This window comes from Stegodyphus dumicola, chromosome 5 (genome assembly GCF_044657685.1).
Source record: "Stegodyphus dumicola isolate Sdum_Otavi_A_Nest chromosome 5, ASM4465768v1".
Lineage (NCBI taxonomy): Eukaryota > Metazoa > Arthropoda > Arachnida > Araneae > Eresidae > Stegodyphus > Stegodyphus dumicola.
In genome coordinates this window covers 200,970,424-200,988,629 of record NC_140772.1, presented here as the reverse complement: position 1 = coordinate 200,988,629, position 18,206 = coordinate 200,970,424, and the positions used below count along the sequence as shown (strand labels likewise).

Below are 18,206 nucleotides of genomic sequence, written 5' to 3'. Positions count from 1 at the left end.
GGGATGAAAATCAGATAAGCAGTAGTTATCTCTGTAAAACTCTGTACTTCTCTCTGTAAGCCTAAACAAAAAGATTTTGATTGACTGCCTCCTTTGTCATCACTTGTTATTTTTTGGCCACATTTTGCCAATTTTTTAGTATGATGGATTACACATTTTGGCAACTACCTAATGATGAAGGCGGCTGCCATAAGATTCTTTCAGGACAACTGGAATAATTCATAGCAATAGATTTTGTTCTCAAAATCATCTGATGAATTTAAATTTTTGACTCATTTTTGACTTTAGATTTCTAATTTCTTAGAACACACACACACACACACACACACACACACAAAAAAAAAAAAAAAAAAAAAAAAAAAAAAACCTGATGAAAAACCCTATTATTTGACAAGTACCTACTTGATTTGGCATTTTACTAGACATCTATCTCAATGGACTAAATTTAAAACACCAAGGCAAGAATAAACTACTTCCTAGCTTAGTAAAAAGCATCAGTTCATTTGAAATTAAATTAATACTGTTCATCTTTCAGTTAAAAAATGAGGATTTGAATCAATTTTCAGGCTTCAAAGAACAGAGCAAATATGCTGAGAATAATGGCAACTTGATCAAATATACTGAAAAGAAAAAAAAAAAAAGAGATTGCAAGTGTCATTTGGAAGTCATTTTCATTATTTTGCGAAAGCAGAAAGCTATCATTTTCACTTAGTGAACAAAACATAATGCAGATGTCTCATAACATACACATAAATTTCAGATCGATTTAAAAACAAATTTATTCTTAAAAATGAAATTTGATGAGCTTTTTCCAGATTAAAAATGTTTCTAATGTAATTATTCCTTTTTGGAGTTCATTACCATGTAAACATTTCCCACAACTAGAAAATTCACAAAAAAAAAAAAAAAAAACACATGAAGACAACAAATGGAACAAGCATATTATATTGGAATGACATACAGATGTGAACAAGCATTTTCACCAATGAAATTGACTAAAAGGTTCAAATCTGAAGAACTCTCAGCTAATCTTTGGATTATGGTAACTTTGCGATTTTTTGGCAAAAATTTGGCGACCAACCCTGCTACAGAAACCTGCTAGTTTTTGTTTGGACGCCATTTTGTTTTCCCGAAGTCAAGGCAATTTTTTTTTTTTTTTAACTCAACATTTTTTTCCAACAATCTGCTAGCCAAATTACGCTTATGCTAGAACTTTTATGGAACAAAAGTGCTTAATCATGACGAAGATTAGGTGCGAAATTGGGAGAAAGTGCAGAATCGCAAACTGCTTGCCGCGTTTTTAAGAATTGCACATACACAGTATCCATGTACACGTCAACCTATTTTGACTTAAAAAACCATCCCAGAAGTGCACAAAAATGGCATTGCGCCCACTCTTGACTTTATCCATGTACACTGCTAAAGTCCTAGCTAGTAACCTTTATCGCCTTACCAAAATGTAGCCAAACTACCTGTTACCATATTCCAAAGATTAGAAGAACTCTCTGTTGCTCTCAGTAACAAATTTAACACCATTAAAAGATTAGCGAAACCCAAGCAGGCTAAAAAAATTCATCAATTTCAAGCAATTTTTATGTGCTGTAGTATACTAAAATAATTATATCATTTTAAAAAGTTAATTACACTTGTCTATTAACAATGAATCTTAAGACATTATAAAAGTGCTCAAGTTATACGCCACATCTGAACTTGTCTGTCAAAAAATAGGTGCATGGTATGCTAAAGGTTAGACATCCCTGGGCTATATCTATTAACTGAAATTCAAAAGACAGAAAAATTTATTATTATGAAATTTTAAAAGAATTATGATGAGCCTCTTAACAACATCAAATCATCATTTTGAACAAATAAATAATTAAATCCTTTTGAATTGTGAAATGCTTATCAAACTCAAAAATGCATTACATACAGCATATTAATGTTTACAGCAAGCTTTAAAAAATGCACTACACATTGAGATTTAAAGACTGCACAGACAAAAAGGTCAAAATACGATGAATATGTTCATTATATAAAACTTGTTAGCAAGCAATACATAAATACCCAAAGAAACTCTTTGGTTTAACATTTTTATGCCTTCCTGAGATGATGTTACCAGCAAAAAAGCATTGCAACAGCATGCCTTTAGAACTATATTTCTTTTATGAGACTTTGATTATCCCTTATTTCTTCAAATATCCTTCTTTTTAAGATTGAGTGGGATGAAAATCAGATAAGCAATAGTTATCTCTGTAAAACTCTGTAAGCCTAAAAAAAGATTTTGATTGACTGCCTCCTTTGTGTGACAACAGGGAAATGACAAATGACCAAAAAAAGGGGGGGATGTAGTTTTTGCATAATACATGAAATTGGTCAAACTGGAAAAGAACTATGTTGCCCAATATTTGCACATAATATATGACTTTTTTTTGACATATTTTACTTTCTATTTCCAGACTTTTACAATTTCACTGTTTTTATTCTGTGCTCACAAATGTTTTTAGTAGTCAAATAGGCGATGGGTAAGGAAAGTACATGTTATTAATAACTCCTCTTCGTTTAAATAAGCAAATTTAAATCTATCTCTTACAATCTGTCTATAGCATACTGATTTTAAAAAAGCACATACAGCTTTCATACACAGAATATGAAATGGTTAATAAAAATTTTAATTTGTTTAATTAAACTAAAAATGTTTAATAATGTTAGCTTCATTGACCCTGAGTCAGTGTAATACACTTTAACTGTCAAACTGGCCCTGAATACAGTTATTAAACTTTTTTAAATAACAAATTACAATCCATAAAGACATATATTTAATGATAAAATATCCTTATATGGAAGTTTATATGCTATGATAATGATAAAATTCCAATAGCTCTCCCTTCCATCTTTTCAAAATAAAGATAGATTTAGGTAAAAAAAACCAATTGAATCAAGCATATTTATTAAAAAAGCAAACTAGAAAAATTCCAATTCCTGTATTAAATCTAAGATTACTTAATATATTATTGCATCAGCCCTCTCCCTTTTTTTTATTTTATGGGGTGGGCTAATGTTTGATTTGGCAACAGAAACATAAGCTAAAAAATAAAAGTTCATTTACCTATTTTAATTACTAAACTATAGCTAAACAAAACAAAAAAAAATTTGAGGAATTTTTTTTTTTCTTACTACCTGATTATGAGAAAGGAACAGAACAGAACCATCGTATAATAATGTCATTAGTTCTTCATATTTCTTCTGTGACAGGTACCTGAGGAGGGAAAAAAGAAAATTACTCCGAATTAACATATACAGTCAAAAGTCGTTAATACGGACTCGTCGGGACTTCGGCGATTCCGGATTATCGATTTTTCCGGATTACAGATCATCAGTTTAAATCTGGTAAGACGGCATGCAGAAATTATAAAATTAAAAATATGAAACCGTAATTTATGAAATAAAGAACAATTATGATCTAAAGGGTATCAAAATTTAGTAAAAAGCTTAATATTTATTTATTTTATTAAACATTTCTTTCTATGTCAGTTGTTTAAGTTGCTTCATTTTTTATGTGATAATACCTATTTAATTCTATAAACAGACATAATTTCTTGTTCAGTTACAAAGTTCCGCTGTTCAGGTCCTATAATTGCTGTGTCGAGAATGCCGACTAATTTGTCAATTGAAATTTTTTCGTTTTCAATAACCTCTCTGTCACTTTCTTCACTATCGGAAGCGAATTATAATGACGAGGAACTTGATTTAAATCATATCAAAGACGGAGTACATCGAGATGAAATACTACATTTAGTAAGGAATTATAAGCCAAATAAAATAAAAACATCTGCCCTGAAGATAAGGATAGTGCTGACAAATCAACTTCCAATTCATTGCGCGCGCGACGTTAAAGATAAACAAACGTTAAAGTTTAGATAAACAAAGGATATGCCTTTATCCATTTTTTGCAGTAATTCCACTTTTTGTTTAATCGACTTCGAAACATACTTTCGCGTTGTGCATCCTTTACATATTAGTAAATATATATCAGAAATTCTATTTGACATAATCGAAAGTTCAAGCTTACTTTTATAAAATTGCTCTAACAGTCTGCAAAAAATAATAAGCTGGATCCAGTTCGAAGATTTAGGAACAACGCAATCTGCAACATTAACTGAAATAGATAATTAGATAATTTTAGCTTAGCTTATACCATCCGTTATACATTAAACGCGCATTCGTAAACGTATTTTGCGCACACACATATTCGCAGACGCAAAGGTCTTCTGCGCGTGCGTCAACGCTTACATTGAAAGAAAGTTTGTAGCTTTGAGGTCCGGATTATAGATCATTCCGGATTATGGGTGTCCGAATTAACGACTTTTGACTGTACTACAAATAAATATGGAATTTCTACAAATAAAGAGTGGCAGATAAACACAGTGCTTGACATTAATACTATTGCTGATGATCAGTTTATTTTACCACTAATGATTACACTTCCTTCTCCAATCCCAAAGTATATAATATTGAAAATGTAACTATTTTACTATTTGAAATGATCTTTTTGATCTTGCATTTAGAATATGACTAAATGTTCCTTCTGCATAAACAAAATTTATGATACTGCATGTAACCCCCAACAAAGTAAAAAAAAAAGTTTCAGAATTTAGTTTTTAAATATTTTAAAAGCAACTATATTGTTTTCTTACTGAACTATTAACGCATTTCACTATTTTTACTTAAGAAGGATTTTAGGAGAAATAATTTATACTTTCCATTATAACACGTAAACATCGATAACAACTTGCAAGCACACTCAAAGTAAACACTAACTTCTAAATTCATTCTAGATTAGAGTAAGAAAGATTAAAAATATTATCTTTTACATTCCTAAATGAGTGTATAAAAGAAGCCATGTAACTACTTTTAAATCATATTTCATAAAAGTAAACCAAAAATATCTTCTCAACTTAATAATTAATTTATGAAGTTCTAATGGGATTCTCTATCCTGTTAAAACTGTATTCAATGATCAAATTCAATATAGTTTTTATATGAAATTCATAAATTCCTTTTACTTACCAAGGATTAAAAAAAAAAATGCCTACAACTACACATTAGGAATTTTTAATTTGAGGCTTTAGGAGCTTGTATCTAAAAGCTCTGATCCTACAGACTTTTCAGAAGAATATCCTGGGAAATCACTCCCTATTTTTAAAACATTACAGTGTATTTTTTTAAAGAATGAGAAGCTTACACATAGTTACAACACAGAAACCGAGTTGGTTTCGTCATACCTCTCACAAATTTTAACAGTTATAAACAGCTTTGCTAAACTTGTTAGACGCTAAAAATGCATTAAACATGTTCCAGAAATAGTCTTAAAAACCATTTTCAGTGACATGTAAAATAATCAAATTAGAGACAAAAATAATATACATCACATATTTCTGTTTCTCTAAAATTATGAGCTACATAAATTAAGAAACATAACGAACTGATGGCCTGTATAATACAAAGCTCAATTCCTACTACACCCAAATAAGGAAATAAGATTTTTTAGTGTCTCTTAAATAAAAATTTTTTATCTTAATATTCTTGATAAATTACATATTTGCTATAAGTCATAAAATTTCGAAATGCATTTCATTAAAACACTAATATTCCCACTTTAGCACTACACTTCCGGTATGCTCAAAATACCTACCTAGGCTTAACATGTTTTATTTTCTTACCTAAAATATAAAGTTCTGTACATTTGATGAGCTTCATAATATTGACCTAATTCAATGTTAACCTGAAGTTTTTTCATAACCCTTTCAACCCCTTGTCCTCTTAATTTATTTGCCATGATGCTCGCTAACAATAGCGTTGACGTCTAACGTTTAGCAGAGAATTGCAAACAGTAAACATCAAACATCAATTCGCAGAAGAGTTTATAAGAGTAAAGTTGAGTACCACCTATACTACTACAAGTATTATTTTATTTTGGATACTTCAGATCGTAATTAGAAATAATAAATATCTTCACAGTTTGAAATTAAACTTAATGATTAAAAAGATAATTTTTTATAATGTTCGCATGAAAAGGATATTAATTTTAGCAAGCGCAGGACAGGTCCGCAAGACAGGAAATAGTTTCATCGGCAATCTTGATATCTCGCTCCGGTAAATGTGGCTCCGTGTGTTTATTTGGTTCATTGACTAAAATGAAATATCAATGTGTTGTTGACAATATGGGAGTGTTTTGTGATTATTTTATAGTTTACCGAAATCCAAAAGCTACTTTTCAAAATAACGATTATTTATTCATTTTTTTAAGTAGCTCCTTTTATAAATTAAGTTTATGTTTCTCATAAATTTATTTTAATTTTTTATTTAAGTAAGTGTGTTTTCAAAGTATCAGATATGTATGTGTAGCTTTATATTCTGGTGCCGATTTAATTAAGTAGTTCTGTATTTAGGGCACAGTGTTCTAGTATTCATGTATTATATATTTTTTCATAGAAGTGTCAATGATTTTAACTCTGAATACTTTGATTTTTTACTTTTCCATTTTCATCCAAATATTTTTACGTTTGGGTTTTCAACCGCAAAAAACTCTAAATACTGCAGTTTTTTTTTTTTTTTTTTTTTTTGAAAAAGAAGTTATTTATTTATGTATAAAGCTTTTTAAGAAATTGTGTTTTTGCTTATTCTTTGGAATATCACTACTTTTGTCCTTGAATATTTTTAATAAGTAGTTTTTTATAAGTTTTCTTAATTAAAGTGTATTATTTTTGTCCTGAAATGCTTTTATTATTAATTTCCCACCTTTAGATTTAGTGCATTCAATGCATTTGTTGTGTGTGTTAATAAAAGCCAAGCCATTATTTTTATATGATTGAGACAGTTTTGTGTTTTAAATCCTGTAGCCACTGCACGTATCGTATTTCTGTTTAACTAACAAAATTTCTATATTATAGTTTTAGATAAATTGTAGCTTTTGTAGTTGATAAGTATGAAATTTCTTTTATCAGGACTAGATTCCAAAATGGGTTATGTTTTTATATGTGTGTACATATATGCATGCACAGACTCAGAAATGTATATGTGTATATGTATGTCCATACAAACATTTCTAAATCTAGTCCCAACAGCAGGAAAGTATTGAAATAAATTTTATTTCTAGATGTCTTCAACAAATTCATTAATGGCTAAAACTAGCAAACCCTTTTGGGTGTTTTTTAAGGTTTGATCATACAATACTTTATTATTTTTAATGGAATTCTGTAAAGTTATATATTACTGAAAAAATAATATTACCTGACTATAAGTGAAGTTTATTTAAACCAAGTGCCCACTCCAGGTTAAGACTGCTAAATTACATTATTTTCAAATGCAGGTGAGTGAGCTGGCTGCAGTGTTAGTTTTTTGCAGTTTTACTCATGTGTAATGTGAATACTAGTCAGTTTCATTTAGAAAGTACTTTACGAAAGCATCCCTCTATTTGGGCAGATACCCTCATGAGCTTTGCTATATTTAAATAACCTAATTGTATAATAGAGTTTACTTATAATAAATTACTATTAATTCAACTTACAACAAAGTAAGTATAAGGAGGGGGAAAAAAATTAAAAATGAAAATCGATCAAGTGCTATATAAAAGAATCTGGGTAGGTGTTAATCCAAGTAAACACACATCTTTGCTACCAGAATTGGTAATAAAGATTATATGCTCATATAGTTGCATGTTGTCATTACGTTTGTTGTTACTTTTGGTTTATCTTGTTTTAATATGATATGTAATGTATTAAAATTTCAAACAAAGTCAAAAAAGTTTACTAATCACCTAGAAGTAGCTGCAAGAGAATTCATTTACTTGAAGAATGTAATATTTAATAATGATAATTATGAGAAAATTTGCATAATAGTTATGAGAAAAAGGGGTGGAAACATAGCCAAAGGAAAAATTTCTAAATTGCAGAATAAGTTTCAACAAGCTTACTCAAATAAGGAAAAGTCCACAGTTGTATGCCATGATAGAAGAATTCAAATATTGTGTTCAAATCAGAGGGGAAAATGGTCTGATACCATTAAAGATGATTTACATGAAAGTGTTTAAACATAAAATCTAAGACTTTGATAAAGGCTTCAAATTTACAATTAGTGCTAGATTTGCAAAGAAAAAGCCTTGATTATCATCCAAATCAATGAAGAATTGTTTCAAAAATCCAAATCAATTGGATGTTATAATATTATTTGAGTTTGAAAATAATGAAACAAATTGTACCAAACTTGCTACTTGAATGTATAATATTTACCATGAATCGCCTAATTGCTGTTGTACTGTGGAGATATGATAGTAATTTTGGAGATATGACAGTATTTTTTTTTTTTTTTTTCTAAGAGATGTTTTTGCTTTGAAACTTCTATGATAAATAGCATTTTAAATAGTAAAAAATGCATCAGTGCTGTAGTGGAGTCAAAATTAATACCTTCAGCCCTTGATATTTTCTGATAATGAAAATTTCATATTTTAGGACTCTGTACGTTTTATGCTCATATTCAGTGCAAAGAGTAGTTTCAGGAAAATATTGTATTGTTAGTATTGCCAGATTATAGCCTTGATTTAAACCTATTTGAAAACCTTTGGAGCCAGTTAAAAAGACTTATTAATGAGAAGCTATCGTAGAATAAAGTGCAATACCACAAATAACCGTACAGTCATATGTCATATTGTTATACTTGATTAACTAAAATCATTACTTTACTATGTAAGAATCATTTGGCTGAAATACAGCATAAGGTTTTCATACAAAGTACTAGTGGAAGTTGTGATAAATTGAGAAATTTGCTTTCTTACATTTGGTTATGTGAAACTTTTATGAAATTATTAAATTACTTGATAATTTGTATTGTATTATGTGATAAATAGCTATAACAATGCTGTATCTAGTAAAGAGCAGTGTTTCCCAACATGGGAAGAGGAGGCAATTTGAAAATAGACTCATTGAGAGTTTAAGGGGACAAGAAACGTTCAAATTTCCTTAAAGAAATCAATTTTTTTTTTTATTCAATTTTTTATTTCTAAAAATAAAGAATAATGTAAGTGTAATAATACTTAAAAAAGGTTTTTAATTGCAGTGCATTTTAAATATTTTATAAAGAATTTTCGCTGTAGACATGGACATTTAAATGCTTAGATATTTCTTCCTAAAACCTATCATTCAAGTTTTTGTAAACATTTCAGTTTTTAAATATTAAAAATTATGTATATGCTAGGGGGAGCATAAGAATTTTATAGAGAATTAGGTGGGCCATAGTACAAAAAAGGAAACACTGGTATAGAGTATCAAAATTAAAATATATCAGTGTTGTCAAACTTTAAAATGTATACAGTCAAAAGTCGTTAATCCGGACTCGTCGGGACTTCGGCGATTCCGGATTATAGATCATCAGTTTAAATCTGGTAAGATGGATCTAAAGCGTATCAAAATTTACAAAAAAAAAAAAAAAAAAAAAAAAAAAAAAAAAAGCTTAATATTTATTTGTTTACTTTATTAAACATTTCTTTCAATGTAAGTTGTTTCGTTTTATGTGATAATACTTTCTCTTTAATTCTATAAACAGACATAATTTCTTGTTCAGTTACAAAGTTTCGCTGTTCAAGTCCTATAATTGCCGTGTCAAGAATACCGACTAATTTGTCAATCGAAATTTTTTCATTTTCAATAACCTCTGTGTCACTTTCTTCACTATCGGAAGCGAATTATAATGACGAGGAATTTGATTTAAATCATATCAAAAACGGAGTACATCGAGATGAAATACTACATTTAGTAAGGAATTAAAAGCCAAATAAAATAAAAACATCTGCCCTGAAGATAAGGGTAGTGCTGACAGATCAACTTCCAATTCATTGTGCGCCAGCAGCGTGAAATTGATAAACAGATTTCGGAATGGTTTGAAAAACAAAGGATATGCCTTTATCTATTTTTTGCAGTAATTCCACTTTTTGTTTAATGTACTTCGAAACATACTTTTGCTTTGTAGATCCTTTACATATTAGTAAATATATATCGGAAATTCTATTTGACATAATCGAAAGTTCAAGCTACTTTTATAAAATTGCTCTAACAGTCTGCAAAAAATAATAAGCCGGATCCAATTCGAAGATTAAGGAACAACACAATCTGCAACATTAACTAAATTAGATAATTTTAGCTTATATTATACATTAAACACGCATGCGTAAACGTAGTATGCGCATGCGCACACGCATATTCGCAGCCATAAAGGTCTTCCGTGTGTGCGTAAATGCCTATGCGCATGCTTCAACGCAATGCATGTGCAGAAAGTTTGTAGCTTTGAGGTCCGGATTATGGGTGTCCGAATTAACGACTTTTGACTTTATTTTCCAAATGAATTGCTCCTTCAGTTTTAACCATTAAATATTCATGTACTCGTATAGTCGAGCTTTTCCTAGGTATGTGTATATATATTTTATTATTTTCAAACCTGCAGCAATTGCGCAGATCGTCTCTTAGTTTTTAAACTTTGTTTTTGGATTCTTTTAATAAAGCTTTGTCTACTGTCATTTGAGTTTTTCAGAACATTTTTAGTAGTTTTCAACGCTTAACTCTTTTGCAACCAATCCGCCCCTCAGGGCTCTACATTGAGACAACCAGAACCGCCCAAAAACGGCTGAGATTGCAATCTTGTTTTCTTCCCTCTCCCTAAGGTATGCAGTAGCAGGTGCAGCTTCCCAAATGCTTTGTATCTTGTCCTAAAAGGTTTCTTCTCTTTGGGTTGCTCTTGACATTTCTCTGTTGATTCATTTTTTGTAGAGTGGGCTTTTAAACTTTAATCAAAATGCACAAATATCGCAAAATTTTAACTCAACAAGAAATTGAGGCTATTCTTTTTAATGATACAGATGAGTCAGATTTGAAATCAGAAGATGGCAATAGGAAAGAAATAGAAAATGGAATAAATGATAATGAAGAAGAATCATTTATAGCAGAAGATGAAGATGAGCATAGAACAAATCTGGAAGCAGATGTTTCAGAAAATTGTAACGAAAATCCAGTAAAAACGTGGTCTACTAATGTTAATAATGATGCCGTAATTTTATCCCCATTTAACAGTTTTTCGGGACCAATTCATAATTTACCTGTTGGTGCGTCACCTTTACAATATGTAAAGTGTTTCTAGTGAATGAAATTTGTGAAGTAATTCTCACAAATACAAATAAATATGCTGAATTTTGTGCAAGAAAGTGTGGCACTGTTGATTGTCAATGGGAAAAAAATTTATCCATAAAAGAAATGTGGGCATTCATTACAGTCCTTCTCATAACGAGTGTTGTAAAATTACCAAGAATAAGTGATTATTGATCAAATAACGCAATGCTTGGAAATGAAATGGTGAATAAAATGATGAGCAGAAAGAGATTTTTGGAAATCAAGCATTATTTTCATTTGTCTGATCGGGAAACTGAAGTTAAAAATAGCAAAGAGAACTTTACAAAAATTAGAAGCCTGTCAGTTCATATTCAGAAACAAATTTCAGAAAAATTTTGCACCTTATGCTGAAGTATCAATTGACGAAGCGCTAATTAAGTTTAAAGGTAGATTAGGAATCGTGCAATATATGCCTATGAAACCAGCTAAGCGTGGATTAAAGATATGGATTCTCTGCACATCTCGCTTAGGATATACTTACAACTTTGAACTTTATTGTGGTAAAAAAGATCAGATACCAAGGTCAGGAAAAGGTTTAGGATATGACGTAGTTATGCACTTAAAAACAAAGGCCATGAAATCTATTTTGACAGATTTTTCACCAGTGTAGACTTGATGTCTGAGTTATATAAATCTGGACAATTATTATGTGGAACTGTGATGACAAATCGGAAAAACATGCCCGAGAACATCAAGCAGATGAAGCTGGGAAATCAGTATTACAGTGTAGTCATGCAATGCAAAAGCCTGCCGAATTTACTTTATTCACCCTGGCTTGATAAAAAAATTGATGCATATCATTTCCACAAACTGTAAAAATTAACCATGTACAAGAAGAAAATTAAGCATCTACAAGAAGAAAAGGCTAAGGCTCCGAAAAAATATTCCACCTGCATTTGTCAAGTACAGTAAGAATATGGGAGTTGTAGATCTAGCAGACCAGTGTCGAAAATATTACTCAGCTTCTAGAAAATCCTCGAAATGGTAGATGTACATATTTTGGTTCCTTTAAGACACAGCAGTGAATAACGCCTTTATAGCTCATAGAGTCACTAACTATCCAATCCTAAAGGGACCAAAGCATCTATATGACTTCAAGTTAGAACTGATTGAAGAATCCGCATCACAAAATTCGTTTTGAAAATGAACCTCAGGCATATTTTCGCTTAGTGCGTTTCATGATCACAAACGTTGAAAAATTAATGGTCGTAAATGCACTTGTGTTCGATGTAAAGAATTGAGAAAAAAGAAAGTTTGAAAGTTCTTTGTTTTTAAGTGTGATATATGCAGAATGTGCTTGTGCAAAACATGCTTTTAGGCTTCGTATTTCAGTTGCTAAAATACGAAAAAGGTGCTCTTCAGGGCCACAAAAGATCAGATTCAGAAATGTATATATGGATAGATGGATGTATATGTATGCATGTATATACTGCAAGTACGAATGTACATGTGTACATAGACACATATACATGCACATGTGCATACACTCGTATATTTCTAATCCGGTTCCGATTACAGAACAGTATCCAATTTCAAAAAAGTGGAAATGTTATTGCACCATCACAAAAACATATATAAATTTGGAATGAACAGCAATATGTATATTAACATAGACACATTTTTGTATGGATATATCTAGCTATAAATTTATATGAGTGATAATATATGCATATTTACCTATAACATATGAAGAAATAATAATAAACATATAAAACTAAGTTAATGAAAACATGGAAAAAACAATGACATTTATAAATACGCTTTGAAACTCGTACAATAAATAAAATAATAAAAAGTCTTAAGCTAAGGTTTATTCTTCACAAAGATGGGATCAAATAACTGATCAACAAATGGAAAGACCCTCATTATTTTTGCAAAAGGGAAAAAAAAAGTGAAATAAGCTAAAATGAAACAGTAACGTGCCACATTAACGTGTAAAGAAAGTACATGAAGTGAAATCTTAATCCTCTATTCAATAAAAGAAAAAACAAAAAATTCCTCTAAAAATCAAATTTTAAAAAAGAAAATTATTTATTTATATTGTATTCATCATGTTAAAGTAGCCTATTGTATATGGCAAAGTACAAGAGGATTGGTGAAGGCATGGGAGTGATTTTACCTATGAAAATTGGCTCATATTTACGTTACACGTGATAATAATATATGTACTGTGCTTAGCGGGGTACATTTTATATCCTTTATAAAAACCCTGGAATATTTCGGTACTTAACATAATTATGACAAAATATCTACTCTTTAAACCAGAGCTATCATAAATTATATCATAAATCTATTTTATCATAAATTTAAAACAGCAATAAAAGTGCAGTTTAAAAATTTAAGCATTTTATTTATTTTTAATCAATTTATTCCTTCCTATAAAAATAAGGGAAGTAAACAAAATCTCATATTTTCTGCGTTAATGGACGGGGAGGGGAGGAAATTGCTTTGCAACTGGAAAAGTATTTCGGGCGGTTCGTTATTTTGAGGATATTGGTTAGCGAAGGGTCTGGATTTCAAAAAGTTAAAATATGCTTTCCTTTCTATCCCTTGTTTTTAGTTTACATTTAAGCCCTGTCTGCATATGAAAGTTTTAACTAGTTTTCAGTCTCCTGAAAGGTTTAGTTTCCTTACTGCCTTTGGGTATGACTTTCTTCGAGATACAGAATGGTTAGGACCTTCATAGGAAAGAAACTGTAAACTTTCATTTAAACACCAACTATTTCATTTTCTTTAAAAAAAATTATATATATTTATACACACACATACTTGTGTGCAAAATTAAGAAAATTTTCAAATTATGTATTGAACTAAAGGTACTAATTATGCAGATATTCAAAGTCAAATTCATAAGTGTACGTACAACGTGCTTGGCTGTCGCTGTGTGACTATGGAAGAAATATAAGCTCATGAGGAGTATTTGGTGATCTATGTGCTCATATTACTTCATGACATTTGCCATATTTTTTTGCAAGAGTTGGTTAAATTTTAGAGGATCTCAGGTAAAATGAGTAGCCATGAATGTATGGCTGACAGAATGAGATAGAGAATTGGCAGGCCAGTCAGAAGCATGGGTTTCTACAGAGCTCAGTGTAATGTCTCTGTCATCTGCAGTTTCAGAACACTGGATACATATCGAGAAAACCTGGACATGTTTGACCAAGATTCACAATGATGAATGAGGATCTTTATTTGGCACTTTCAACCCAGCAACACAGGACTGCTACAGTTTCATAGCTCTTATGTGAGCTGTATGCTGCCACTGGAACTCGCATTTCAAAGTCTTCATGAGATAGGGCTATATGCTGGAAGACCCACTCACTGCACCACATAAGAGTATGTTTAGGATAGTGCAGACAACAATGCACCTTGGACCAGACTTCAGTAGAGCAGTACGATCCCTCCCTCATTATGGAAAAGGATCATTATGGTGGTGAAGGTGTAATGGTTTGAGCAGGCATTATGTTGGACAGCTGCACACCCCTGTATAGTTTGATTTAGGCTTCCTAACTGCTATGAGGTATAGAGAAGATATTTTAAAGCCTCATGTTCAACTTTTCAAAGGCACAGTTGGTTCTGGATTCCAGTTACTGGAAAACAGCGCTTATCCATGTAAGGCTCAGCTAGTTGATGATTACTTGAAAAGTGAGACTTTGCCACATGGATTGGCCTGCTAGATTTCCTGAAGTTAACCATATTCAGCATGTCTAGGATGCTTTGGAGAAAGCAATTTCATTTTGCCATCCTCCTCTGAAAACTGTCATGCTGTAGGAATGGGATCGACTAATACAGTAACTCCTCACCGCCTCCTGTCCAGTACCCCGTATTAGACTCATTTTTAGTTCAATATCACTGTTTGGATTTTGGATATTCCTGCACTTATGATCTTTACTAATTATCATAGATACATAAAATGACTTTTGAATAGCACATCTCTCTTTTTTGTTGTTGTGAATGTATATTCATACCAAATTTGATTAAAATCTGACCGTTAATTTTTCAGAAATTTTCCATAATATACAAATTCTCTTAATTTTGCATGGGAGTGTGTGTATATATATAAGAATATAGAATATATATATATATATATAATATATATATATATATATATAATATATCAAGTAAGGTAGTAATTACAATTTTGAAAAACTAATTTTGGTCTAGAAAACATCTTGCGCAATAAGCTGCAAAATAAGTAAAATATAAAAAAATGTAGTAAGCTCGCCTAAAAGTTACCAAGAGCTGTTGCTCCAAAAAGTTCAACACGTTTTAAAAAATTAATACATATGAAAATCAAACCATTAAACATGTAAAACATTAAAAAAAACAGAATCAGATAAAAAGGTAAGCGGAAAATGGTAAATTAGCCCAACTCGACTTCCAAACTGGCTTTTCAAGGGAAATTTCATTTATTTGAACGTCGAATCAAGCTAACCCCATTACGCGTTTCGCTGAAACAGACAATTGAAACTTTTTCGCTACAAAAATTTTTTAAAATTTAGACAAAGTGTCTTACCTTTTTATCTGATTCTGTTTTTTTTTTTTTTTTTTTTTTTTTTAATGTTTTACATGTTTAATGGTTTGATTTTCATATGTATTAATTTTTTAAAACGTGTTGAACTTTTTGGAGCAACAGCTCTTGGTAACTTTTAGGCGAGCTTACTACATTTTTTTATATATATAAATATATATATATCAGGGTTGCCACGCTACCTGGAAAACCGGAAAAAGTCAGGGAATTCGGAAATTGACTAAAAAATTCAGGAAAAAGTCAGGGAATTTAAGTGTTTTAGTCAAAATCTGGAAAAGTCAGGGAATTTTCATACAACAATCCCGCCAAAAAAGGCGAGTTTTGCGCCGACGTCGGAAGAGATCACTTTTTTGGCGAATCGTGTGTCACGTGAGTGTCATTCGGGCAGCTGGCATAGAGCCAATTTTCGCAGCTCCAATTTGATTGTCTTTTTAGAAAGGCAAGCAAGTTTCCCGCAACTTTTGGTTTCCAGTAACCTCGAGAATCGCATGTGCAGTGCATGAACTAAAGAAAGTACCTGTTCTCGTATAAAACAAAATGGGTTTAATCATAGTATACGGTATCATGAAGGTTAGAATTAAAAAAATATGTATTGTTAAGAAGGAAAACCTCTCTGCAACAGACGTGGCTCGGTTCCATCACAGCGGGAAACAGCTGTGCATGCGCGATATAGTATCTGTCGCCAAAGCTCGAAACCGGTGTCGAAGTTCGAAGGTCACGTTATCAAGAGTTCATAAAATGAATATCGTTTAAAATATCTTTAAACTCTAAAGGAAAAGAAAATATTTTTTGACGCAAGTAAATTAATTCATGGATTAGTTATTTTGACGGGGGGGAAAAAATCTACGAAAATCCGTTTTTAAAATTATTGTGAAAAATCCAAGAAAAAACGTTCTTTGATAAAACGTTTCTTCTTGGATTTTTAGCAATAATTTAAAAACGGATTTTCGTAGTTTTCTTTTTTGTCAAAGAACATTTCTTCTTAACACGTGTTTCTCAATTTCCTGTACACATCGCGGAGAGGGAAATTCTGGCCGTTCCGTCGTCAAATCCCTTGGCAAATTTTCCCTCCGCTTTTTACATGAACGTTCTTTGGTCAGAATAATCTCCATGTATGGTACAGCGGGATTTGGCGACATGCTGATGAGCAGTAAATGGGTCATTTTGTTCTTGGCGACAATTTTCAAAATCATGCGAAAGCCGTATCGTATACTAGGATTTTACCGCAAAATCTTTTTTTTTTTTTTTTTTTTCTTTTCTTTTTAATAAGTACCTTGTCATTTTGCAGTAAAATAAAAAAAAAATTGTAATCAATCATCTAGGATAACCATATGTAACTATATTCGCTAAAATATCGTTGAAAATTCTAATTAAATTTTTAAGTAATTATTTTTATGTTATTCATATCATTTAATGTTGCTTCTTCCCTCTAAATTTATTTATCATTAGTAAATATTTCCAAATTTCAAGAAATTTTCTCTGGCATAATCGTGAAATTAATTCTAGCAGTATGATGACATCACGAAATTTAATGCACATATTTTTTCCTTATGTATGCTGCGAAATAAATATAAAATACCTCAATTTAGTAAAAAAATATCATTAAATAGATTTCTTTCTTTCGTTTAGCTGCAGAATGTCTGCAAAAAAAGCCTTATTTTATTCCAGATTGGGCAGATTCAAATTTCAATCTTCAGTGGAGAAAACAACTCCTATTATAATTATATTTGTGTTTTCAAGTGTTAAGGTGCCTTTTAAGAATACACCTCACACAAATTAAATTTACCTAAAATCTAACCTAACTTTTAGCATTGCGTTGTGATTTATAAGAACCAGATTAGCCTCGTGTTGAACTGGGGATGATCATGAGTAATAATTAAATAAAACGTACAGTTGTTATCCAATGTATATATCTTAAATTTTATTAAGTTTTTTAAGCGGAAAAGTAAAAATTATCAAACAAAGTGTACCAAGAATAATTAAGAATAAATGTCCTCTGGGATTTATTGAATAATTAAGTGAATTTGCTACACAGTACAAGTAATACCATAATTAATTTACCTCTTAGCACAGCCAACGTACATTACGCAGATAGACTGGAATTTTCTCGAAACATACCTGGAAAACCTGGAAAAGTCAGAGAATTTCATTCTCCTCTTTGAGTGGCAACCTTGATATATATATAAGATATATACATATAGAATTTTTTAAGATATATACATATAGAATATATGTATATAAGATATAATAAAATATGATGGCTATGTTAAGAAATAATTGGCAACCTCAAAATTAACTATTCTAAATTTGATATTCTCCCCCTTCCAAAGTTCATCTTTTCTCCCAAATTTGAGATCTTTCCAAAATCATACGACGCTTTCATAACACTGCTTCCAAAGAGAACTAAAACCTAAAATGAACCAGCCATGGCTTAGCTGTACATATGCACCTGCCTAGTATAGTAT

At 30.9% G+C, this 18,206-nt stretch overlaps 2 protein-coding genes across 2 annotated transcripts in view; one reads left to right on the top strand and one right to left on the bottom strand.

The window, feature by feature from the left end:
* Positions 1 to 5,936, bottom strand: part of LOC118202539 (Golgi to ER traffic protein 4 homolog) — a 61,821-nt gene extending 55,885 nt beyond the window's left edge. The window contains exons 1-2 of the mRNA XM_035374712.2: positions 5,721 to 5,936; positions 3,178 to 3,256 (exon numbers count right to left, since the gene is read on the bottom strand). Coding sequence (XP_035230603.1) covers positions 3,178 to 3,256; positions 5,721 to 5,836 — 195 coding nt within the window. The 5' untranslated portion in view covers positions 5,837 to 5,936. The remainder of the gene's footprint in view (positions 1 to 3,177; positions 3,257 to 5,720) is intronic.
* Positions 5,937 to 6,160: 224 nt separating this feature from the next.
* The window catches only part of LOC118202524 (soluble calcium-activated nucleotidase 1), a 28,992-nt gene continuing 16,946 nt past the window's right edge, over positions 6,161 to 18,206 (top strand). The window contains exon 1 of the mRNA XM_035374711.2: positions 6,161 to 6,367. The gene's annotated coding sequence lies outside the window, so the exon portion shown is untranslated. The remainder of the gene's footprint in view (positions 6,368 to 18,206) is intronic.